Raw genomic sequence first — 25,204 nt, 5'->3', positions numbered from 1 at the left:
CCAACAAGCCTGGTAGCCTGAGTTAAATCCTGGGGAGACACACAGCCGAAGGAAAGAGCTGACAAGTTGTCCCCTGGACTCCACACAGGCACTGTGGCACTCATGAGCCCCCACACATACGTGAGCACGTGTGTGCACTTGAGCACACGAATTAAGTAATAAATACATTTAATATTTTTTAAAAACTTCTATGTGTCTGCTTTATTTTCTGCAATCACTGTTTTTAAAAAGAATCAAAAAAGGGAGAAAGAAAACACAGTAAATTACTGATCAGATTCTCAAGCAAGGTGCTAAAACTTTCTGATGATGAATTTGTGCTATGGCCTGGTATCACTGAGTTGCTTACATGTTCTAAGACTCTGCATAACCTCTGCCTCAACTTCAGCATTTGCCTTGCTAAACTGAAATTAGTAACTTGGTAAGTCAGTGCACAGGTACTGGTAAAGTTTCCATACTGAGGAGAGAGAGGTGAGGTGGGGGAAGGAGAAGAAATTGTGTTATTTGGCGGGGTAGGTGTGGCAGGCATATCAGTTATACAAGATCTCATTTTGGATCTTTCTGGATGAGATAAACATTATTATTATTATTATTGCCAAGGCTACTAGTTGAAATGAGTGGGGCTATGACCATATCCAGTTAATAATACGATGCAAGGCAAATCTGCTGAGGACTCCCCCAGGCAGGGGATCACAGGGACTCCCACAAGCCCCATGTTTTTTCCCCTGGTAACTGAGCATCACTTGTTACAGGCCCACTCACTCCCTCTGTCACTCATCTCTTTACCAAATACCAAGCTACCACTTTGCTCCTGGCAGTGGAGTCAAAACAGAGAATCTTTCACCGAATCAAGCATAGAAAAATGAAACCGAGAGTTTGGATTTGCTCAGAAATAATTAAGAACTCTGGGGAGATCTGGAATCTGAGGTTTCTGTCTTCCCTCTCCCTGGGCCTAGATAGAATAAGAAGAGTTCTCAGTGCATAGGGGCAGAAAAAGAACTACTGCTTCTGGGAAATTCTGCAATAAAAGAGAGTAGAAGTCTACCATGGGCCAGGAAAGACAAAATTCCTGTCTCTAGAGTACACTATGCTGTCACATCAAGGAAGCAAGCTTTCCCGTGCGATTCAAAGGCAGAACTCCCCCTAATACTGTAGATAAACAACTACAGTTTTTTTTTTTTAATCACTGAAAAAAACCTGTTAAAATACGTATGCATGCATATACACATACAACACACAGAAAATAAGAGTTTTAGAAATGAACACTTGGATGGGACCTGGTATAAGAGGGTATGATAGATTTATTTGGATAGCTCTGATGTCACAGTAACATTAAGATAGACTTCAGCCTTCCTCTTCTCTTTCCTTGCCTCCAAGTTCTCCCTCTAGCTTGCTCCTCTACTAAAAGCATTTTCACTGTTTACACTTAACACACACAGCAAGACTTGTTCACAGTTGAGAAAATCTAGACGTTAACAACCCCCCCCCACAAAGAGTAGGTATCTTCTAACACTAATTTGGTGGGGGGAGCACTGGGGGTTGCAGCTTCTCTTCCTAATTTAAATGTATGATTCTGTGGGGTCTGAGGCAAGCTGGTTGAGGTTGGATCAGCTGGGAGATCCCAGGGGTATATAAACAGCATTGACTATTTTAAGTGAAACCATTTTAACAGACAGCTGGTTTAGGACCCAGACAATGGAGCACTGAGAAGAAGGCTCATTGTCATACTCCACAGTAAATCATGTGTCTGCTCACTGGAAGGAAGGTGGTCTGCTGAGAGAGCGACAAAGACAGAGCTGGCTTAAATAAATCAATGTGTTTATCAGAAGTGAGGATGGGGCAGCCACCACTAAGACGGGAGGGAGAGCAAGAGAAATTATTAAAATGCGCTATTTGAATAAATCATTGAAGGTGAATCAAGTTGAGGTTTATAACCATAGAAACAAAAGATAAAGTATCAAGCGGAAAATAATGTTTTCATTAATCCTACCAAGGGCAAACAAATCCACCAAGGCAAGGCAGTAGGGATGCTTGGACAGGAAGAAACGCAAAACAGTAACTAGCAATAACTTCACCTCAACTTTCAAAACTTGGCTATACTAAGAGATAAGTTGTCAAAACTGTCGTATTTGGAGACCCGATTTTCTAATGTAACAGTAGTCTCTCCTCTCCAAATGTCAACCTCTCACAGAAAATAACAAGCAGGCAGAAACAAATACAAGTTCTTGCTAAGCCTCCCCTTGTTTTCAGATTGTCTTTTGAACCATATTTTTTTAAGTAATTAACTAAAGAAGAAAAACGTAGGCATTGTTAAAACTTTCACACCTTCCCAAAACAGCAGTAGTGGAAATATTGCTGTCTGAAGAGAAAACACCATTCGTTTCAAACACTTAGTTATAAATCAATGTGTGACATCTCTGAGAATCAGTCAGTCTCTGGACCATGCTTGCCTCAGCTACCACTCTTTAAAAAGGCCTCTTCAGAGTATAGTTCATCCCTGACTTTTCCAAAACATTACCGAGGCTTAAAAGTCCACTGAAACTTACTACGGATAAAGACCACACAGCAAAAGGAAAACGACACTGTGCACGTACACCGGGATCATACTTCAATAGGATGCCTAGAGAAGTTCAGAGAATTGAGCTTGGTTTTCTTTGTTTACTTTTCTAATAGTTTTAACTCTTTGTGTCCCACACCAGAATCAAGGGAGCAGTGAGAATGTGCATTTTTCTCATTAAGGATCTTTCTTGGTTTGCAATAAGGAGGAAGCAAAGCGGGGAAATGAAAGGAGGGGTAACAAAAACTTGAATTTCCCACATAAAACAAAATAACCTTGAAAATGATACTCTTATTTCTGAATACAAAACAAAAGGCAAAGTCCGTTTGTCACCTTAGAGAAAGGGCCATAAATATAAAAACTGCCTTTGTCAACCAAAAGAGGCATACCTTATAAATATAAGCTATCGATAACAGCAAATTATTAAGAACAGGAGCTAATCAAAAAGCAATAATAATGCCTACAACACACTGCACAACAATTACTACATTGATCCACCAAGTTCTACTGCCTTTCATTTAAAAAAAAGTGCTAGCTTATATAGTCCTGTTTCCAGTAGGCAAAAGAGCTCTAGTTAAAAATTAAGCCAAAGAAAACACCGCAAATCTGACATTTCATAAACAATTGTATCAAACAGCAATCTAACATTAATCGTAGAGTAAAATAAAAACTCGTTTTGCCTCAAGTGGCAGCTTGGCTACTGGCAAACAATTTTCAAAGATGTAATTCCAGCTCAGCAGCTAAGCAGGCCGGTTCTCAAAAGTGAGCTAGGCAGGATATCATATTCACTATGCTGTTCTGTTACATCACAGCCCTGACAAAAAGGCAAGCAAGTCCCCAGTGCAGGGGACTTTCTGATGCATCCCTTCTGTCTCAAAGAACTAAAAGCCCTTATATTATTCAAATGCCTTGGGGGGCTAAAAAACTGAATATTTCAAACAATTCCATATGACATTTTTTCCTAGAAGTTATAAATGATATTCTACTCGGATAGTTACTGCATTTACTACATTAGTAGATACAATTGACTTTGTGAACTCATTTGAGCAATAATAATAAAATCATAAGAACAGCTAATTTATTATATACTTAATATATGTCAATCACTGTACTAAGCCCTTTGCAGATATGGATTCATTTAATTGTCACAGCAGAACTTTGAGTTGGGTGCAACCATCTTGCCCATTAGTTTGATTCTAAAAGCATAGATATTTGAATCCCTCTCTAAAACCAAATCTCCCCTGCTCCAAAACCTATGTCAATAATTCACACATGCCCATGTTCAAATAGTCCTCATCCCCAGCAAGACACACACACAGAGATAACAGGCTGTCTGTACAGCCATATGAGTTCGATAAATGCATCCCGACTAATATGTTCGTTTTTAATGCTGTTCAAACATTCACATGGAAACAGCTCTAGCGTAAATATCCCCGAACAAATGGCTGTATATTATCCAGGAGGGAGCAGTTGGGCCGCCAGACTGGGGAAGTACTAGGCCATCTGGCTCCGGCAATCTCTCCAAAACCGTCATCTTTGTTTTCACCCCCAGACTCCAAACAACACATTTTCCACTGTGATGAGTTTACATTTTCCCAAACACAGGTCCTGATCATGCATAAAAATTCCAAACTTCTTCATTCCTCTATGTGCAAGGAAATTTAAATCACCTGCGTTTTTGACATGTTACCAGAGAAGACAGAAAGCTGTTGAAATACAGCCCCTGACATAAACCTGCTCTGTCCCTTCCAGTTTGTTTCCCTGGATATATGAAAGAGCCTCTTTGCTGGCCTGGTAAATTCCTTGGGAAGTTATAGATATGCCCCTCCCCCAAAAAAGTGTTTATCTACCAATGAACTGAAAGCATTGTTCATCAAATCGATGTAGCCATGGTAGAACATAATGAATCAATCTGGGAACATCAAAACAAATATATATAACAAAAAAATCTAGCTCTGGAACAAATCTGACAACCTTTACATTTACTGTGCCAGCACTCCCTGGGCATCAGCATCTTTCTGTAGAGCCCTCTCCTCTCCACGTGTCCCACCTTTAAACCTATGCATACAAAGACTATTTGACTTCTGTTTGCCTTTCTCAAAGAAATAAATAAATAAAGTTTAAAAAGTCTTTCGTGTGGGGGCAGGGAGCATGGAATTGGAGCTCCATTATTTAAGTATCACTTGGAAAACCCACTCTTTGAGTGAGATGGAAGAAGAAGAAATGAGCTAGTTTTGTGTTTATTAATTACTCAAAGATAAATACCTCACTGAAGGAACCATGGAACACAGTCATATCTCAAAGGACACATGAAAACCCAAAGTGAGGCAGGTTAAGCCTCAGGCCTCCCCAACTAGGTACAGGAAAGTTTCTACAATTGACACTGTTTCTGGATGCATCAGCCATAAACTCCTGGATCCTGAGGGCTTTTGCATGCTCACTAATAGAATACCAAAAACAGCAATGACACAAAAACAATCTATTTTTAGGCCAGCTAAACTTGGTTTTGAACAACCCTTCTCAAAAGCAAGACATTCCTTTTCTAATCGAACAGGTTTGGTTTTTTGTTTGTTTGGGGTTTTTTGTTTGTTTGTTTGTTTGTTTGTTGTTTGAGTTTGTTTTGTTCCATTTTGTTGTTGTTGTTGTTTTCAAATTTTATACCCTATGTTTTACAATGGAGGCATAGGAAATGGGACCCCAGAGCCTACACATTCACTCCTAATGAGGCTCCATCATTCCTGATAGAGTCCAAAATTAGGAATCATTTCTCAAAATAGTCTAATGAGACACTTTAGGAAGGTGTGAAACACTGTGTCATATTCATACATCTTGGTTGACTGAGTACATTTCTGCCTCCTCTTAGTGCTGCTATATTCACTCAAAATGAGGAACAACTTATGCAGCTGAAGCGTGCACAGCAACTTCTGCATGGTACCGGCTGAAGACTTCCTCTGAATGTTAACTCCAGCTTGTGAGTCAAGGATATGACATCACGTGCACAAAGGGACATCTCTAATATGAAAAGGGGTAGACAATGAAGAGAAGGTTTCATAGTGACCAGGTATCCCCTCCACCAGCTCTGGTGTTCTTAGAACTGGTCACATTGCCAATTGTATTCTGTCCCACACTCTAACTATCAAAATCTGGAATGCATCAGAAAGCATTTCACAGAGGGCCAGTGTTACCACTTAGTCACTCAGGCTCTGTCAATCCTTACTTTTGGTTAAAGAGGCCACAGTATATTTACACAGCATCAACACTTTTAGAAAGTTTAAATCAGACTAAGCATTCAATTATCATAGGCTATTTTTGAACTACAGGAAGGTCCACTGTTTTATTCCTGAAGCTGAATATGAACATGATTCTGCAGCTAAGAAAGTAAGGCTTCTGGTATTTCTATCTGCTTTTTTTTTTTTTTTTTTTTTTTTTTTTTTTTTTTTTTTTTTGAGTGTTACAATGTTAACTGAGTACATAAGAAGGTAAGCTACTTCCAAAAGTCTTACAGCATATAATCAAAGAGCAAGCAACTGGCTAAGAGCATGGATTGCCTTTCAAAGTGAAAGTTATAGAAAAGGTGCTTACTCGATTATTGTGAAAGCAAATAGGCTCATCTTAAAATGACTTTTGTCTTGTTACTTTTGTACCAACTTATCTAATTATTAAACCTTTTCTTCCCAGTTGCTTCTAACTAGAACATTTAACTACATGTATTTATAATATAAACTTTTTGTAATATATGGCAAATGATTTTATTCCTGTTATTTTTTAAAATGAATCATTTCTCCTCTTTCCTTCCCCATAGCATTTATGATGCTATCAAATAATCAAAGATACCTTCATCTGTAGATTTTTTTTAAAAGCTCTATGGTCTTGTTAGTGAAATACTTAATGTATTGCTTTATATTTTTAAAAATCCTTCTGCTGTTCTCATATGAGAAAGTATGTTGATAAAATGAATTCTTGGTAGCACTATTTGTTCAGGGAGATCAGAATTGAAGGGGAGGTGTGAGTCAGATAGAAACAATCTCTTCCAACATGTCCTAATTTTATGCTCCTTGGAACAGTGCTTGTCATAGTGTGGCCTACAGTTTTAGTGGTCAGTGTCCCATGAACACATGGGCCTTACCCTGCTGTTGTTGTGCATGCCTTTATCTTAAAATGTAAGTCCGAATCAACACAAGTGGAGTATGGGTAGTGTCCATTCTCTTCCCTCTGACTCCCCTGTTCCCACTCCTCTCTGATGAGAAGGGCAAGAAAGGGTACCTATCACATCAAAATTAAGTTTTGAAAAACAAAATTTCACCTAATATATTTTTGTTTTGACATCAAATTACAGTTGCTAAAATCAAGGGTTTTTTTTTTTTTTTTTTTTTTGTTTTTTTTTTTTTTTGTGTGTGTGTGTGTGTGTGTGCGCGCGCTTCTGATCAGCAGGGGGAAAATTAAAAAATTTAGAGTCCAAAGGAAAGATAATTATCCTATATAGCCATCAAATGCAGTCAAGAAAAAAACTATGATTAAAACAATAAATGGAAATTTACTCTGAGCTGTCAACTAAGAAATGAACACACTCTTCCAGACAGAAAAAATACTTAAGGGAAATAACATGACATCAATTTTTTCAGATACTATTACTTTAAAAAATATACTTCATACCCACAATTTCATATATTTTACTTGAGTCACAATGAATATGAACATGATAACCAACATGAGCTTTTATTAAATGCTTTCTGCTAAGATTTCAAACTCCCAACTGCTTATTAATGTGTATTGAGCACATTACAGCCAGGCAGATCTAAAGCTATCTTTAATTATGCATGCACACCCTAATTCCAAACTGTCTAAACCAGTGAAGAAAGTGCATCCCTCCTTGTTTTAGAGAGAATATCTCTAAATGATAATCAAGTAAATACATTTTTAACCCTAGTACTAAATTGCTATTTGTTGTAAATAGATAACTTTTCTTTTTGTTCTGAATTATTTCCTCCTCTCAATAAAGCTGTCTTTTTTCTGTTACTTCAACTAACCAGTTACTTCATTCTGAAATTATACTTTTTCTTAAAATTAAGAAGGGGGAAGTTTAAAAAAAAAAAATTCCTGTGCCTCATTAAAGTGTCAAGCCTCGCTTCTAACTTGGCTCATAATTGTATCTTTTAAAACATAAGTCAACCTTAATGTATACTGCCTGACACTGAGTGTTGGCAAGCCTAAGAAAATGCCTTCCATGTACCTTTAAGACAGAAAGCTAGCTAGCTTTTGTTGCCTGGCTCCCAGCCAAACTTGGGGGCCAAAGCAGGAGGGTTTTTGCAAAATACCCTCCAACAATTGTATGATCCCACTTCCAACATTATCTTCCTATACCATTGCCTTTCAAAAAATTAAAAATCCGTGGAGAAGTCATTTGCAAACTTCCTTCTGCTCCACCTTCCTGGAGAAGCCAGCATTTGCCTCCTCATCCCACCCCGCACCCCTCAAGTTCCTCAGGCCTGGGCCTTGGATAACGCCTGGCTAGTTTGTCTTTCAGAAGTTCAGGCCATACTGCCTCCTGGGGGTGGGAGGGTCTTTTAGCCAAGTCAGAGGAAGTCAAGTCCATAAACCTTCACTCAGCATCACAGGTCTTAATCAGCAGGCCTGGGTTTCCCAGGGAGGGAAAGGGGATCCCCAGACGGAGGCGCTACCTCAAGAATGTTCCGGGAAGCCTGCGCTGCCACCACTTTGCCAGGACCACCCTGGCTTTAAGAGTTGGGGTTCGCTCGAGTCATCTCTCAGTGGTGGCACAAGCAGCTTTTGAACCACAGCAAATGTCGTGACCCGAGAGTCATCCGCACAGTGTGGAATTCTAAGAAACGTACCTGCTTTGTCATGGAGTCGATGAGGCGCACATAGAAGTCCTGTTCAGTCCTTATCCCTGGGGGTGGAGGGAGGAAGGAAAATTAAAAGAGAGGATAAGCTCTGAAGGAAAACAAACAAACAAACAAACAAACAAAAACTCCACAATACAAGTAACAAGAGCACCAAACAAAGCTGCATACAAAAGGGCCCAAGGCCAAGGGGAACTCCTGCTGTCCTGAACCGGGAGAGCCAGGATGTCCCTCCTGAGAATCCTGAAGGGATCTGCGGGCCTCGATCAGATGCCCCCTCCCCCTGGAAACCAGACTTCACCAAGCACTGAAGCTAGAATGAGGTGGGACACCCCCCCACACACACACACACACACACCTGGCCAATTCTCCCTCCCCAGGCTAGAGCCCCTCTGCAGTCGCCTGGATCCATCAGGACCACCACCATTCCTAGCTCCCCAGAACCGAGGAGCCCTGCGACCTGGAATTTGGGCCGAGCAAAACAGGCTTCAAGAAGGGGGCTGGGGGGAGAGAAGCCAACAGAGTGGTCTAGTTAGGGGCCAAGTAGCCTCCAGTCAGCCCTGGGCTGACCAAGCCGCCCTCCGCCTCCTCAGGTGAGAAACTTCCTAGGATGAAATTTCGGAGAGGCCTGTTCACCTGGAGGGTGGCTGACGACTGAGCTTCGCTGGGGGGCTTTCGTCCACCTGGAGCTCCGTGAGCCCCCTGCCCTGACCCGGAGCCCCAGGGTGCTGGCACCGACCCGACAGGAGCCTCACCATTGCTGTAGAGGAGCTGGAGCCGGTAGTGGATCCCATTATTGGTCTTTTCGCTGTTGGCTTCCTGGTTTGCAGCAGGGCCCAAAGACACAAGAGAGGAGGAGAGAGGTGTGGGTGAGCGAGTGCACCAACTTCAAGGCAACTCCCCCCCCCCACGAATGGGACCCCCCTGGCCTGTGAAGCCAGCCAGCCCAGATAGCAATAGAAATTGTGGCCAACAAGTTAATCCCTTCTCCACCTCCATCCCAAACTGCTCTCTCTCTCTCTCTCTCTTTCTGTCCCATTCCAGAAAATTCCGTGAGGTGCACATGGGTGAGACTCTACCTAGAACCTGGGGACTGCAGCCTGAGCCATCTGAGGAAAGCAATGCACGGTCTGATAGTTCAGAGCTACCACATCCCGGGCTCCCAAGCTAGACTGAAGTTGGGTTCATTTTGCCTGGACTGTCTCCTCCAGTTCTGGGGGCTCCATGCTAACCTTCTGGAGCAGGACCTTGTGTCCCAGAAGCCTGGATTCGTCCAGGACGGGAAGTGACGGGGGGGGGGGGGGGGTGCGCTCACAGGAGTGTGAGGATAGCTTTGCACGCTCGGTGGCGGCTTCTAAGGCTGCTGGGCCTGCTCCCTGAGCCTGGGACTTCTGGGGACGGCTCTGCGCCCACTTACTTTTTCCTTCTCCACGAACCCCACAAAGGCAGTCCTCTCAATCTCCACGGGCTGACCCTGTCTGTCGTAGAGGGCCAGGACGAAGTGGAAGAAGTTGGATTTCCGCAGATTAGAAGGCGGCTGCTTCTCAAAGTGAGCCCGGGCCAGACCCACCCCGCTGCGACCAAAGACGCAGAGTTAGATCGCTAAGCCAGACGTTGTCCCGCACTCCCATTGTCACCCAGGACATGCGAGCGAACCCCCCAACACCCACCTCCTCTGCTCCCAAAACACCCCCTGGGCGCCTTCCATGACCCATCAGGAGCCCAAGCAGAGCTGAAGAACCGCACACATGCCACTCATGTCCCTGAGCTCCCGGTCCAGAGACAGCGGGTCCTCAGAACTCAGAGGTGTGAAAGTTTTGTTTTGGTTTGGGGCGCGAGATAAAACGCTACACTCTTTACTCCCCTTGAAGCGCGCTGCGTGCAGAGGAAACGTGACTGTGGGTGAGGTAAAGGAGGTTAGAAACAAAGTGCGCAGTTTACAACTTCGAAGGATAAGGCGTGGGAATAGGCTCCAACTGCGCCTCCAAATCTCACTAGTAAGTGGGCAGGTGGAAACGAAATGCAGACGAGCTAGGCTGATAGCTGCAGCAGCCACCCTCCAGGAAACCTCCTCAGCCTCGGCCAGCTGCCGGTGTCCGGCCTCAGCACGCTAATTTTCTCCGCAAACACAAGCAAGGGGAGAAGGGTCCCAGATTGGGACTCGCGACTATTAGAAATGATCGATCGCCATGGGAACAGGAACTGGGATGTTTTGTTTTATTGTTGTTGTGTGGTTGTTGATGTTGTTTGATTTTGTTTTTTAATAAAAGACCTGTCTTGACAAAGTTTTACCATTCTGAGAAATCATCTCCACACATTCCAGAAACCCAAAAAGCCACCACTGCTGGCTGAGCAGCTCCACCAGGGACTCGAGACTGGGGCGCCCGGGGGCACCGCACTGACAGCCCAAACTGCCGGACAAAACCGGGCAACACACACACACACACACACACACACACACACACACACACACACACACACACTTTCGCTTCCAGCCTACTTACCCAATTCACTCTCACTCCCAACCACTCCCTACCCTGTGCTCAGCCAGCATGGATATAGTACAGGGACAGTTGTCTCTAGTCCCCCCCAAAACTGGAATGATGTAATTACTCTTCCTTCTTCTGCTGCTCCCTTTTCGTCTAATGCGGCCTGGGGCCACCAAGTTTTCCACTCCCATAAGCCCAGCTGGTGGCCAGGAATGAAAAGGATAGGGTACCAGTTCTCACTTGGGACCAAGAGCCCCTGGACAGGGTTCTGGTTGTGCTCAGGGAAGTTCCTCAAGTTGGCCTCCAAGGGCATGGCCTCCAAGCCACTCTGTGTAGACTCTGGAGAGTGAGAGGGGGACTGGAGGACGCCAAGGTGACCGGGCCAAGGAAGGCTTTTAGGAAATGTGAGAATTAAAGTTGGAAATGGCTGTTCCGCAGGCGAGGTGAGAAAAACAAGACTCGGGAGAAAACCTGAGGGGGCGAGCAGGGAACCAGACAGGAGAAGTCAGGGAAGACTCCATCCAGGGAGAGAAACGGGGAGAGAGAGCAGGGAGACCACGAGGTGAGAAAAAGAAAGAAGAGCGAAGGGGAGAAAGGGGGGAAGAAAAAAAGAGTGGGGACACAAGGGTGTAAGAAGGAAGGAGAAGGACGAGAAAAAAAAGAAATGAAAGAAGGTAGAAAAAAAGGAAGAAAAGGCAGGGAGAAAGGAAAGAAATGGGAAGCGTAAGGGAAAGGAAGGAAGAAGGGGAGAGAGAATAAAATTAAGTAAGAAAGAAGGAAAGGGGGAAGGAGAAAAGAGAAAGAAAGGGAAGAATTGAAGAGAAATAAGGGGGAAAGGAAGCGAAGGGAAGGGGAGGAAGGGGAAAAAATATAACCGCCCAGAAAAGAAAACAAGCAGTGAGAAGAAGCACAGCTATCCAACACCGTCCTGGTGAGACGCCTCTTCTGGGTTAAAACAAACTGAAAACAGTCGCTGCTGAGGCTGCGGGAGTGCCGGTAAAGCTTGGGCTCGGCTCCCTCCAGCAGCTCCGCAGCTCGCAGTTCTCCGGCCGCCGGCGCCAAGTGCTGCGCAGCCGGGGAGCGCGGAGCCCGGGCGGCGAGCGCTGCACAGCGGCAGACGCACTCGCGTGGCCGGGCCCCGGGTAGCCGCGCCGCCGCCTCCGGGCTCTCCCGCTAGCCCGCGGCCTCTCCGCCACGGTCCCCGAGCGGTACCCACCTCTGCGCCGCTGTGTTGGCGTCCAGCACCCCGGCACCCTGCATCCACGTCCGCACCGCGTTCATGCCGCTGCCCAGCGGCTCTTCCTTCATACTGCTTCCACTCCGTTGGATGCTTTCCTGGATCCCAAACATGAAAACAACCTTTTCTTGTGGAAAATCTCCTCCCCTTTGAAAATATTGAAAAAAAAAAAAAAAAGAAGAAGAAGAAGAAGAAAAACGCCAACCACAGATTTTTTTTTTTTTTTTTCGAGTCGATGAAACTCGCGCTACATCAAGGCGGCGGGCTGAAAAGCAAAATTTTTAAAAATGTAAACCTTCGCTCAAAACTGAGCGATAACAAGGGGTGGGGGAGGAAAAAAAAAGAAAGGGAAAATCCAACGAAAAGACCAAAATTAAGAAAAAATAGAGATGTATGCTTGGCTGTTGGGGGTTGTTTGGTTGGTTGATTTTGAGTTTGGGTGCTTTTTTTTTTTTCTTTTTTTTTTTTTGCTTTTTTTTTTTTTTTGTTTTTTTTTTTTTTTTTTTTTTTGTAGTGGTAATCACAGGCCGTTGGAGAACAGGAGGGGCTGGAGTTTCCTTTTGTAGAGGTACCTTCACTTGAAGAAGCAGGAAGAAAAAAAACCACCCTGATGACAATTTAAGAAACAATAGATACGACTCTCGAAGCCGGCTTGGCTACTTGAAGTGTCATTTTCCACAATCAGGCAAGTTTTCTCTCTCTCTCTCTCTCTCTCTCTCTCTCTCTCTCTTTCTCTCTCTCTTTTTTCCTCCTCTCTCAACCAAGGATGTTTCTTTCCTTTCCGTGCTTGTAGATGAGGACGCTGGTTGCTGTAGACAGATACACCGGAGAGGGTGGGGGGAAGGGGAGAGAGAGGGAAAGAGGAAGGGGGGGAGGGAAAGAGATAGAAAGAGAGAGGAGAGGGAGAAAGAGAGGGGTGGACCCTGCTGGATGGAGATTCTGTTTTCTCCTTGCTAAAATAGAAGTGATTTGCAGGCTCTCCCTGTGGAATCCAGTTTGACTCTCCCCAGAGCTAAACACAGGCACACTAACCCCAAAGGGAAAGAGGCGGGGCCCTCACAGTCTGGCCACGCCCCTTCTTTGCATAACGTCATCCTTCCGCCTTGCCGCAGCCAATCGCAGCTCCTGAGCTGGCTTGTTCACAGAGCCAGGCCACACTCCCTCATTAACATCCTTCTCCGGGTGGCGCAGGGGAGTCGCCAAAGTTCCCGGCAAAGTGGCGAGCGAGGGAGCACTGAGCACCGGCTTCTAGACTGGGAAAGAGCAGGAGCGGGGCCCCGTGAGGAGCGAGAAAGGGGCAGAGGGAAGGAGATGGAGATATCCGTCTCAGGGATCAGGGCTGAGAGGGTCTGCACCATGGCAGTCTGCGTCTCCCTGGGCAGACACCTGGTACCTTGTTCCTCTGTCTTGGTACTTCGGGGGCAAAAGTGGAGGAAAAAGGACTGACAGGCAGAAAAGGCAGGATTCGCATCCCAGGTGCCCAGCTCTTCGCTCTGAAGCAATGGCGGGATGGAATTTGTGTGCGTGACACTGAGATTTGAGGGCCCGCGGAAGGACACTCTATCTCCGTGTCAGGATCCGTAGAGGACCCCAAAGCCCCAACAAATGAGGCTTTAGTAGATCTCCTGGGAGTGGAGGATCCAGACTCTGTCCTCAGCCGGCCTCTGAAATGACTCCGTGCTAACCCAGACGCGGTTGCTGCTGGGCTCTGTCCTTGTTCGTTCAATTCTGTCCTGCAGCCCCCACCCCCAGATGTGCAGATGGTAGAATCAATGGGTCGTTGGGGCTGTGCCAGGGTGTGACTCTAAATATCCTCAGATTCAATCCCCAACTCCCTCTCCTGCTCCGCAAAGTAGTTTTATTTTTTCTTTATCAAAGCAGCAAGGATGTTGCCTTCTCTGATTTGTTGGTTATTGGGCACACAGGGTTCTTTCTGCTAAAGGAGAAGGCAGCTTGAGCCAACTTTAGTCACAACTACAAGGAGGGGGACTGGGAAACAGAGAAGAGAGGTAGGGTGAGAGAGGAGAAGGAGGAAGCGGAGAAGGTGGGAGAATACAAGGGGAGGAAAGGAAGGAAAGAAGGAAGGAAGAGAAGGAGGAAGCAAGGGTAACCTGCCTTCTACCGCAAGCCTTTTGGCCTCTGTGTTGTGGCTAGGGAGGAAACAGAGGGCTATGGGTAATGTGCCTGCCCCATCCTTTGTTTCCTTATGGTCGCAATCTCGAATAAGCTCATGGAAAACTGTATCATTACCCCCAGAGGACATCCCTGGGTGCAGCCAAATCTAGGAAGGACTGCTTTGGAAAATTCTTTGCCTGAAGCCCAGGTTCCCTTTCTGCTGGCCTTCCTTGGCCATTTGATTTAGAGAATGTATTGGAGTCAGTGATGGAAAAGTACACGTGTCTCTGCTGAATGAAAGAATTAGGAAAAGCAAGGTTTCTTGCAGAGGAGGAAAGTGAAGCCCTTTCATGATGAAAGAGTGAGTTTATTCCAAGCCTACAGGTGCACACGTGGCCACTGTACTCAGATACAACTTTATCTCCCATCTAGTTCTCTAAGTATTTATATGGACGACACATGTGCTAGGACATTTCCTTCTGGTACCATAATTAATGCATCTCCTCCAAGCAATTCCTGTAGAGATCATCTGACCCATTAGGCTCCCCATAGCATCTGCCAGAGTTTCAGGAACATAGTTGGTGCTGAGTGTGTGTGTGTGTGTGTGTGTGTGTGTGTGTGTGTGTGTGTGTAAAAAAGATGGAAAGAGTTGTGTGGTTGTAGATCTCCATCTCTATAGAATTTAAATGCACACTTGAATCTGGGCCTATTAAACTTTCTCCAAAACTGCAAGCTCAGGATCCTCTTAGCTTATCAGTCCCTTCCCTTCAAAGTAGGGGCATCAGAAAGCAGAGGCCATCCCTCCAACAGTGGATCCCGGGAAGACCTAGCTTCAACTCAGGCCTTCCTCTCTTTAACTCCACTTTTCTCTTCAGTAATCAGACCAAAGCATTTAAAGTGGTTTGTAACTGAGTGTATGTCCCAGTGATGGGGAGCACATAGTCAGGAAAAGATTATTGCCCGAAAAAGGAGAAATGCAGTCACGCTGAGGTCTGTGATTAGCAGGAGTCGCAGAGAACATAAACTTCTGCAGGCCATCTACAAAGGACCTTGGTGGCAGTAAGCACATGAAATCCACTATCCCCAAAGCGAAACTGGCACAGAGAATGGTATCTTTAACAGCCCAATTATCCAGGAACTAACTACAAAGGAAGCAATTTTCCCATCCATCCACCAAGCCAGAGAAGAAGAACACAAAGAGAAGGAGGCAAGACTCTTCGGATAATATTAATTCCCTTTAGTGAGGACAGGCAGCAGGCACCTCACCTGGGACAGTGGGCACACCTTATTTTCATTAGGGAGGGTGTATTTGTAGATGTTTGTCTGAGTGTCCTGCACTTTTAGCATTGGCTTTTGCATCCAGTAAAATGTTTAAGAAGTAAGAGGCTAGAGAGAAAGTGGGAAAGAAAACTGAGAATAATACGCAGGACCACAGAGTAATAGACCGTGTGTGTGTGTGTGTGTGTGTGTGTGTGTGTGTGACATGAAGGAGAGACATACTTGAACATTCAGATTCACAGGCCTCATTCACAGTGGCAGAACCAGAGCATCTGGCATTGGTACCTAGGAATCTATATTCAAAGACAAAGAGGAAAAACCAAAGGGAAGGGGGGCGTGAGAGGGGAAAGACTGTGAATGAGGGAAGAACACAGCCGGTTAATTAGAAGGAGTCACCACAAAGGAATATGTTTCTTCTGGAACAACGTTTACCCGTTAAACTTCTGACAGGTCCTACAGTTCTCTTCAGGATGGTCAGGGTCATGGACAGGAACTCAGGGAATCTATACTGCCAGGCAGGGTTGCCCAACTTTTGGGGTCCTCTGGTGTTGGAGGAAGTTGAGGCCGGGCCACAAGAAGTCCCTCCCCCTGCATGCCCTAAGCACGACTTCTCACACCCTGGCTGTCCCAAACTTCTGTAAACTCAAATTCCCTCTCTTGTGCTCCCCTGCTCGTCCTTCAGTGAAAAGGAAGACCTCTTGAAGTCAATGGAACTGGGGCCAGAGGGAATGTCCCAAGGTAAGAGGCTTTTGCTCGTCTGCCCCCAGGAGGCCAGGCTTGGGACTGGTCCCGAAGGCATTCTACCGTCTTCTTCTTAAGGACCCCCGCCCCCAGGGCTAACAGTCCCGGGGAAATACTCCCTCACCTTTCTTAGCTTCCTTGCGGCGGGAGGCAGCGTCTACCTCCAGTGGGTGGACAGGCGCTTCAGTCAGCGCTGGAAGGAACGGGAAGTGGGCAAACGAGACAAAGCCGCGAGGCTCAAAGCCCCTCTGCTTGCTGCCTGCTCCTGGGGAGTCGTGGGACCACTAGGCATCTGAGATCCGTGACGAGCAGGGACAGGCCTGAGCGTTATAAGGAGTGGGGGTGGGGGTGGGACACCCAGTAGACTTGATAGAGACCTTGAGCCCTGGGAAAACCGGAGCCTACAGGGGGTGCAGCCAGACGGGGCCCAGGATGAGGCGGATGCGGGTGGAGGCGGCCGAGCACTGGGGCCGGCGCACCCACTAAACCCTCGCCTGTCCCGGGGTGGCATTTATCCACCGCTACGGGGAGCGTGAGAGCCGCGGGCCAGAGCGCCACCGGAAATCCGGACTCTGATCCGGGCTTGCGACCTCCTCGCAGCGCTCCGGAAAAGTGCCCCTTTGCTCATCCAGTCCCTGTCCCTGGGATCACCTTTCTCCTCTTGGTACCAACTAGAAAACGGGGGAGAGAATGATAGCCGCTCCCAGGAGGTAGAGGCCAAATAAACAACCTCCCGGGCTCTGATGGGACCCGGAGTGGCGGGGTTCTTGAAACTGTCCCCTCCCCGACCGATCTGCGGCCTCTCTCGGGTTTCCCCCGGGATCGTCCCAGACAATAAATAGATCCCATTTGTTGCTGGGTTTACGGGGCATGAGATTACTCAATTTCCACCACAGGCCACTCCCATTGTACAGGTGAGGAAACCGAGGGTTTGTGAGGGAAGCGGGGGAAAAAAACCTTGTGTCCCCTTCCCCCACCCCATTCTGCCCCCGTCACACCGCTAATAAAGTTACTAGGTCCTTGTCTCCTAGTCTGGTGCTGGAGCTATTCACCTTGGAGCCAAACCGCCACCAGGCAGAGGCATAGACCATCGCTCTACCCACCACCACCGGAACTCGCTAGGGCGTTAGGTCCCGGTGGCATACAGCAAGATGAAGAAAGAGAGAGGGCGCGTATCACCTTGAGGGCAACCGGCACAGGAGCGAGAAGAGGGGGCCTTCGGGAAAATCCTAACGAATGTGAATATTTGAAAACACGTTTGCGCTATAATGTATGCGGGTGCTCCTCTCCCAGCCCCATCCGAACAGGGCTCCCCGGGGAAGACCAACTCCAGCTGTGTCACGTCGTCCCCCCCCCTTTCCCTGCTGAGGTGTAAACTCTGGCAAGCTTAAGTACTGGACTTGGCCCTGTTGTCAGATGCCCACTACAGGACAGAAGTCTAGACACCTGCCTGAGCTTTCATGGGGGAGGTGGGGGGAGATGATTCTGTCTTGGCCTCAGCACAGATACCTAAAACCCCAGGTCATTCTGAATTGGGGGAAGTTCCAGAAAAAGAATTCTAGTCTGCTGCTGCTTAGGAAACGTTTCCCTATCAGTCTGAGTGACTGGACCCGGCTCCCTCCACACGTAGGAGTCCAAGGGTGGTTAAAAGGGAGCTCTCCAGCGGTTTATAAATTAACATTGCCTAACTTTTAAAACACAAACTGAGGAGGAAGGGGCGGGGAGGGGGGGGAGTGCCTGTAAAGATTTAAGAAAGAAATGGGCCTGTTTCCCTAAAGGAAACGTTGAGAAAGGAAAAGAGCGTTGGGCAGGTGGGCTCAAAATAGCCAAATGACAAAAAGTTTGTGCGCGCGTTTCTTTGTTGACTATCTGGGTATTTGTGCTCTTCCTAGTCCTCATTGCTACCTTTGTTTAAGATGCCCGGGGTGTGAATGTGCAAACAGGTTTCCATTAGCGACGGACAGCTGCGTGTTCCTGGGCCTATTCAGTGCACGCAGGTGCTGAGAAGTTACAGAGCCCAGTGGGCTCCGTGTGAGCACTTCTGCCTGACTGCAGTGTCAAGGGAGTGAGTACAGGTGCATCTCTATAAGAGTGTGTATGACTGTCAAGTGTAGACATATTTTCTGCAAGTATAGTGTGCAAGTATGTGTGTACAGAGCATGATCATACACGTGAGTATGGGCCCGAATTCACACGTGTTTCATGTGTACACTTGTGTGTGTTGAATGCAGTAAAGACATCCTTAAAATCTAAGTCTGGCTACAGGAAAGCAGCAGGCTGGGTGGAAACCGAGGTGTCAAGGGCAGCAGTGAGACTGTAGGTCCCTTGGCATTATAGATGGGAGAGAACCTGCTGGATGAGTGCAGGGCATGGCCACAGGCCCGGGATGAGCGCCCAGCTCAGCTCCCTGCAGACCAGGTGTAATTTCCACCCACAAATTACACGAACTGAGAGCGCAACGGTCCCTGCTGGACAGTTCCGCGCTCTTAATGGTTCCTCGCGGACAGTTTCTGATTATTGATGCCGCGTCCAAAAAGAGACCGCTTCCGGGAGATTTGCTTGTGTGTTCATTCCCTTTATCGCTGTTGATTCGCTTGGCTGCCACAAAGACTCAGCCAAACCTACCAGCAGGACCCTGCCCAGGATCCTCTGAGCGGATTCCCGCTTGCAGGCTTCTTGCGAGCCAGAATCGGCTTCTAAGGTGGAGTCACAGCGCCACCTCGCGATCTTTGCGCTCCTTCGCGGCACTGCTTCTCGAGATTGAGATTTTACAGGTTCTACGATTTCCCCAGTGCTGGGTCAGGTTCACATTCACCATTTCTTTGGTTAATAAGTTCCTCATCTTCCCAGGAACACCTTGAGCACATCTAGACTATCCACCCGCCACGGTTCAATTCCCAAAGTTACCAAATAAACCTTTCCTTCCACGGCAGCCCATGGGTATCTTTCCACAGTTTCCGCAAAGACTCATCTCACACTGCCAGAAATACTCAGCCCTCCCTGATCAAGGAACTACTCAATAATGTCGACGGCTGTTTTTCCAATATCAACACAATGTACAGCTTACTGCATGTGTATGATGGAGTCTCTGATACAATGTACTATGCTAAGTATAGTACAGTCTTACTTAGCTTTCCAGCAAAGCCACACAGCAAGCCCTGGTGTTATTTCTTACTTTGTTCTTTGTGAAGAAGAAGGTGGGGAGGGAGGAGTGCTCAGCCAAGTTTACCTTGCAAAGTTGAGCCCAAGTCAGTCTATCTGATGCCAGAACATACTTTTAACTTCTGTGTCTTGCCAGTTCTATCAGCCCTATGGCCTCAGACTATGTGACCAGACAAGAAGGCTCAGAGTGGGTACTCATGTTCACTAAACCCATGTCCCCAAAGGACTGAGCCAGGGAGAGAACAGCCGGTGTCAAGCACCTTGATTTACATACCAACACGAGAACTGATCACAAAGCCTATTACACCACTGTCTACCTGAGGGACCCTGGCCAAGGCAGTCATCCCTCAATCTCCTTATTCTTTTGTTAAAGATAGTTTACTCTTTATATTATGTGTCTCCGTGAATGTACATATGCTATGTACACTGTGTCCATGCCTCCTCCCACTGAAGGCCAGAAAACCAAGTCAGATACTCTGGAACTAGAGTTACAGTTTTGAGCTGCCATGTGGGTGCTGGGAAATTACCTTGTGGCTATGTCTTCCTTTCCATTTTGGACGTGAATTACGTGATGGGGTATGTTTACTTTGTGGTGGTTTGAGTGTTTATGTTAACCCTGATGTGTTAAAAACAATGTAAGGGGTAGAGGGAGAAGATATAACTAAACAGTAAATCAGCAGACTTTGCCTCCTACCCTCTCCTACTCGGTAGACTCTTGCCAAGTAAGATTTAAAGGGAGATGTCAAACATGTTTCTTACTCTGGAAAGTACAAAACTCTACTTTTTTTAAAAAAAATTAGGGGAGATTCTGAACTAGCTTGAGTGTTTCCCCACTCAGGGAAAAAAACATTGTTTCAACTAACACTTTAAAATTAAACTAAGCAAATGTGTGTAGGCAAATGGCTGCATTCAAAGAAGAGAAACTAATTAGGGTTGGTGGGACAGAGTCCAGGCCCTCAGCCATCTCCCTGAAAGACTACATTTTAAAAGTTTAGTATCCCTCTCTCTGGAATGACTGATTAAAGAGGTTGGAACTTCCCACTCTGAAAAGGCAAATGGGTAAATGCTAATGTGGTAGCTCTGCATAACTTCTCCTCAGAGAAGTGAGGCAGGGAAATCCATGAAAGATAGAAACATGCCTCCCACTCTGCTAGCTCAGGATCCATTTCCAGAGACCTCAGTACAAGCTAGCTTAATCCATCTGTACTTGTTTCTTCTTTCATGAGATGCTCTTGTATGGCAGATAAAAGATCTGGGAACTGTACCTGCATCGAAGCAATGTGTTCAGGGGTTTAGTTGTATGGCTGATGAGATTTCATTATCGTTGGTTAGGAATTTGGCTCATACTGATGCTGTGGTACACTGACTTTTTTGAAAAATTAGGATATATTCTGTTTCCTCCTCCTCTTCATCCTCCTCCCTGTGATTTGGCTTGGCAAATGAGGAATTAGCAGGAGTGACATGTCACTCATGGGCAGAAGCAAGAAGAGTCAGTGTGCAGTTCACCAAGTCCCCTTCCCTAGCCACAGGAACTGATGGATCCCCAAATGGAGTTTCACTAACCTGCAACTCTTTGTAAAGACAATGTGTCATGGAGTCCCCTGTGCTCACAGGAGCATTTAGAATGAGTGGGAAATTATCTTGTTACTATAAAGCACAGGGAATTCTTCGGCTGTGGTGTGGCCTGGCCTTCTTGATTAATGTACTTAGGAAAGTAACATCTTTTCCTCTGGGAGACACTAAGAAAATTCTTCCCTTGAGTGAAAAAAAAAAAAAATTTCTACATCTGATGAAAAAAATAATCAGAAATCTGAATGTCATCTTATTAGTCAAGTTATTCCTGGGGTTCACAACATCATTTGGAACATCTTGAAAAGAAAGAAAGAAAGAAATTGAAGAAATAATTAAAAGCAACCTCAAAATTCTTGCAGAGTGCCCCAGGACTTTCCAAGAGCCATTTTGCCCACTTGTAGACACACCGTGAAGTGAATTCCTTAACGTTTGACTGGAAAAGATTTTCCTAGCAATTCCAAGGGGAATAAAGAAACCTTTCTCTGGACTGGAAAGATGGCTCAGCTATTAAGATTGCTCTTGCAGAGGACCAGAGTTGGGGTCTCGGCACCCACATTGGGCTGCTCACAACCACTTGTAACTCCAGCTCCAGGGATTTTGACACCCTCTTCTGGCCTCCATGAGTACCAGTATGCAGGTGGCAGATGTTCACACAGACACACATACATATACATAAATAAAAATAACGAATCTTTTTAAAAAAATCTTTCCCCATTACATTCACTTCTATAATTTCAAGTTGACAAGAGTAAAAATACTTAGCATGTGACTTTGTTGTTATTTGTTTTGTTTTGTTTTTGTCGAGACAGAGTTTCTATGTGTTACAGCTCTGGTTGTCCTGGATCTCGCTCTGTAGACCAGGCTGACTTTGAACTCACAGAGATCTGCCTGCCTCTGCCTCCCGAGTACTGGGATCAAAGGCGGGCACCACAACTGTCAGGCTGCCAGTCAAGTCTTTGAGGAACATCATCTTGAGCAAGTTAACCCTTCCAGAATTTAGTTCCTCATCTCATGCTATGGACTAAATGTTTGTGTTCCAGTCACCAATCACATGTTGAAACCTTGGCACCCAACCCCTTATAAGCTAGTACTACCTCCCAAACACAGCAAACATTGCAAACAGGCTGCCATCTGCAGGCCAGGAAAAGAGTCGTTTTTCCAGTGGAGGGACCAAGTTTGAGATTCACCAGCCATTACTAGGCAGCAAGTTCAGCTGTAACCTCAGAGCCAGAGCAGAACCTAACACACCTAGCATTGATCTCGGACTCCTAAACTCCAACCTGTGAGGACTGGATATCGGTTGGTTAAAGCTCCTGGCCTATGTTGTTTTGTTATAGCAGCCTGTGCAGACTTCAACATCTAGAAAAACGAAAAACAACTAGACAAGACGATCAGCAGGCTAGCGTCCCTCTCCAGCAAGCTGCCACTGGAGGTATTTGAGTGACAGCATTTTCAAACCCCAATACTGCTTTGTCAAGTGCTCTTTGCATTTCTGCACACTGACCCTGTGATAAGGATCCAGGATAAGCAAACACCTCTCTTCTTTAGCTTCAGATTAGTCTAAAGGTGAGCTAGGAGAAAAACAGACAGACCAGGTAGTGGTGGCACACGCCTTTAATCCCAGCACTTGGGAGGCAGAACCAGGCAGATCTCTGTGAGTTCGAGGCCAGCCTGGTCTACAGAGCGAGATCCAGGACAGGCATCAAAACTACACAGAGAAACCCTGTCTCGAAAAACCAAAGAAAGAAAAAAGAAAAACAGACAGGATGGATGTGAAAGCATGTAAAAGATCTGTTAGTTTCTAGATTCTATACCAAATATATTTGAAGATTCTTTTCAGCTTTTCATGAGCTGGTCACCTAAGGAAATTGCCAGGAAACTTCTGTGAGAAATAGTGGCTGTGTGACTAACCCCCTGGATAAAGCATGGAGATTTTTTTCATCATCTTTGGAGTAGCATGGCTGATGGCCAACAATACAGCTCCTTTAATTTAGATGATAACTGAAATTTGGCAGACAGGTGATGTTGCCTTGACTCCTGTCAACAGGAGAAGAAGCAAGGTGAAGCATCACCTGCACCGCGTGACTGCTGAGCTGAGGTTTGGCTACAGCCGCCTGTGAAATTAAGAGAGCTGCCTGCATCTGCAGTGGAGGAGGGAAAATATCCTACCATGCTTGAATCTGGTGGTGCGTGCCCTTAATCTCAGTACTGCAAAGGCAGAGGCAGGAGAATTTCTGAATTTGAGGCCAGCCTGGTCTACATAGCAAGTTCCAGGCCTGCCAAGGCTACAAAAGGAGACCCTATCTCAAATTTTAAAAAAAGAAGAAAGGAATGGAGGGAGGGAGGGAGGGAGGGAGGGAGAGAGGGAGGGATGAAGGAAGGAAGAAAGGAAGGAGGGAAGGAGGGAAGGAGGGAGGGAGGGAAGGAAGGAAGGAAGGAAGGAAGGAAGGAAGGAAGGAAGGAAGGAAGGAAGGAAGGTACTGACTCCACAGAGCACTCCTGTGCAGATAGATGTACAATGCTTCTGTTGTTAAATAGATACCTGGTTTCCTCTCCTGGGTGTCCAAGAAGATGACACTACTGTCCTTGAAATTTGATGCAGCCATCTTATTTACTTGATACACAACACCCAATGAGAGATGAGAGGAGCCCCAGACCACCCCTCCCTAAGCCGAGGCATCCGGATCCATCAGGTTGACTTCTGCTGCAATAAGCACCCATCCTCCAACAGCATGCAATGGGTCAAAGGTCAGCAAGTGCTAAAGCTGCTGAGAACCTGGACCTGATGGTTGATGCAGCTCACACCAGCCTGTGCTGACTGCAAACTGCCAGAGCTTCCTAAATCAAACGCAAGTCTCTTGTAGATGAAAGGTACCCCCTGTTGTGTGGACATTTAAACTTAGCCATAGACAGATGCGTTTTTATAAAGATTCTGTTAATCAACTTTGGCTATTTATTTATTTATTTTAGTGTTTTGGGGGGTCTTGTTTATTTATTTATTTTATTTTTTATTTATTTATTTTTTTTTTTGAGATGGGGTTTCTCTGTGTAGCTTTGGAATTTTTCCTGAAACTCATTCTGTAGACAAGGCTGGCCCAGAACTCAGAGACCCGCCTGCCTCTGCCTCCTGAGTGCTGGGATTAAAGGCATGCGCCACCACTGCCCAGCCCTTCATTTTATTTTTTGTTTTTTATGTAGCCATGCTGGCCAGGAATGTCAGCTCTGCCTCAGGAATGCTGGAAATATGACCTGCCTGGACTACTATATCAAGCTTTTTGATGTTGTAGCTGCTGCTGCTGTCTTAAAGGTTTATTTTTATTTATGTGTCTATGTTTGTGTGTATATCCTGTGTGTAGGTGCAGTTGTGAGTCACCCCATGTGGGTGTAGGGAGCCAAACTCTCAGATCCTATGAAAGAACAGGAAGCCTTCTTCACAGCTGAGTCATCTCTCCAGGCCTTGTTGTTTCCTTATATTTTTATTTCTTTATTGTGTGAGTGAATGCAGGCATGCACATGATCACACACACACACACACACACACACACACACACACACACACACACACACACTGCAGTCAGAGGAGTTGGTTCTCTCCTTCCACTATGTGGGTCCCAGGGATTGAACTCAGGTAGTCAGGCTTGGTGGCAAGCACCTTTACCCACTGAGCCATCTCAACTGCCCAATTTTGTTTTGTGGTTTTGTTTTTGTTTGGCTTGATTTTGGTAATCTTTTTAAAAGACAAGTTCTACAAGTTTTCCTGGTGAGCACCAGGCCTAGCAGTTTCTACTTTGTCCTTCCTTTATGTTGATATAGTTTTCTTTACTAGGTTTTACTTCTTGAGACAGGGTCTCGTGTAGCCCAGATTGTCCTAAAGTTGACAGTGACCTTAGACTTCTGGTCCTATTGCCCATGCCTCCAGAGTCCTGGATTTACAGGTGTGCACCATCACACATGATTCGTGCCGTACTGGGTAGCAAGCCCAGAGTTTCATCCATACTAGGCAAGCACTCTACCAGCTGAGCTACATCCATAGTCCCATCCTACCCCCAACACACACACCCCTAAAGGAAAAGTATTCATAAAGCACACAGATTTCAATTTATATTACCTTCAGCATGTTAAAACTTAAGATTATGAATAAATTCTTATAGAACTAAGGAACATCTGGGGAGGCTGGGGAGGCTGGTGATGGTGG

The 25,204-nt window shown here is 45.9% G+C and overlaps 1 protein-coding gene across 6 annotated transcripts in view; it reads right to left on the bottom strand.

The window, feature by feature from the left end:
- Ebf1 (EBF transcription factor 1) overlaps positions 1 to 12,304 on the bottom strand; it is a 389,991-nt gene extending 377,687 nt beyond the window's left edge. For 4 of the 6 annotated variants that reach the window (XM_036197564.1, XM_036197565.1, XM_036197566.1 and 1 more), the window contains exons 1-4: positions 12,121 to 12,304; positions 9,833 to 9,989; positions 9,171 to 9,234; positions 8,407 to 8,462 (exon numbers count right to left, since the gene is read on the bottom strand). In XM_036197564.1, coding sequence (XP_036053457.1) covers positions 8,407 to 8,462; positions 9,171 to 9,234; positions 9,833 to 9,989; positions 12,121 to 12,254 — 411 coding nt within the window. In that variant the 5' untranslated portion in view covers positions 12,255 to 12,304. Of the gene's footprint in view, positions 1 to 8,406; positions 8,463 to 9,170; positions 9,235 to 9,832; positions 9,990 to 10,085; positions 10,206 to 11,134; positions 11,273 to 12,120 lie in introns of those variants that run through there. The other 2 variants (XM_036197569.1, XM_036197568.1) reach the window with 2 other exon arrangements.
- Positions 12,305 to 25,204: the final 12,900 nt, after the last annotated feature.

The sequence above is a fragment of the Onychomys torridus genome, chromosome 8 (assembly GCF_903995425.1).
Source record: "Onychomys torridus chromosome 8, mOncTor1.1, whole genome shotgun sequence".
Taxonomy (NCBI): domain Eukaryota; kingdom Metazoa; phylum Chordata; class Mammalia; order Rodentia; family Cricetidae; genus Onychomys; species Onychomys torridus.
Note: the sequence above shows the minus strand (reverse complement) of the source record. Positions and strands in the feature narration are given on the sequence as shown.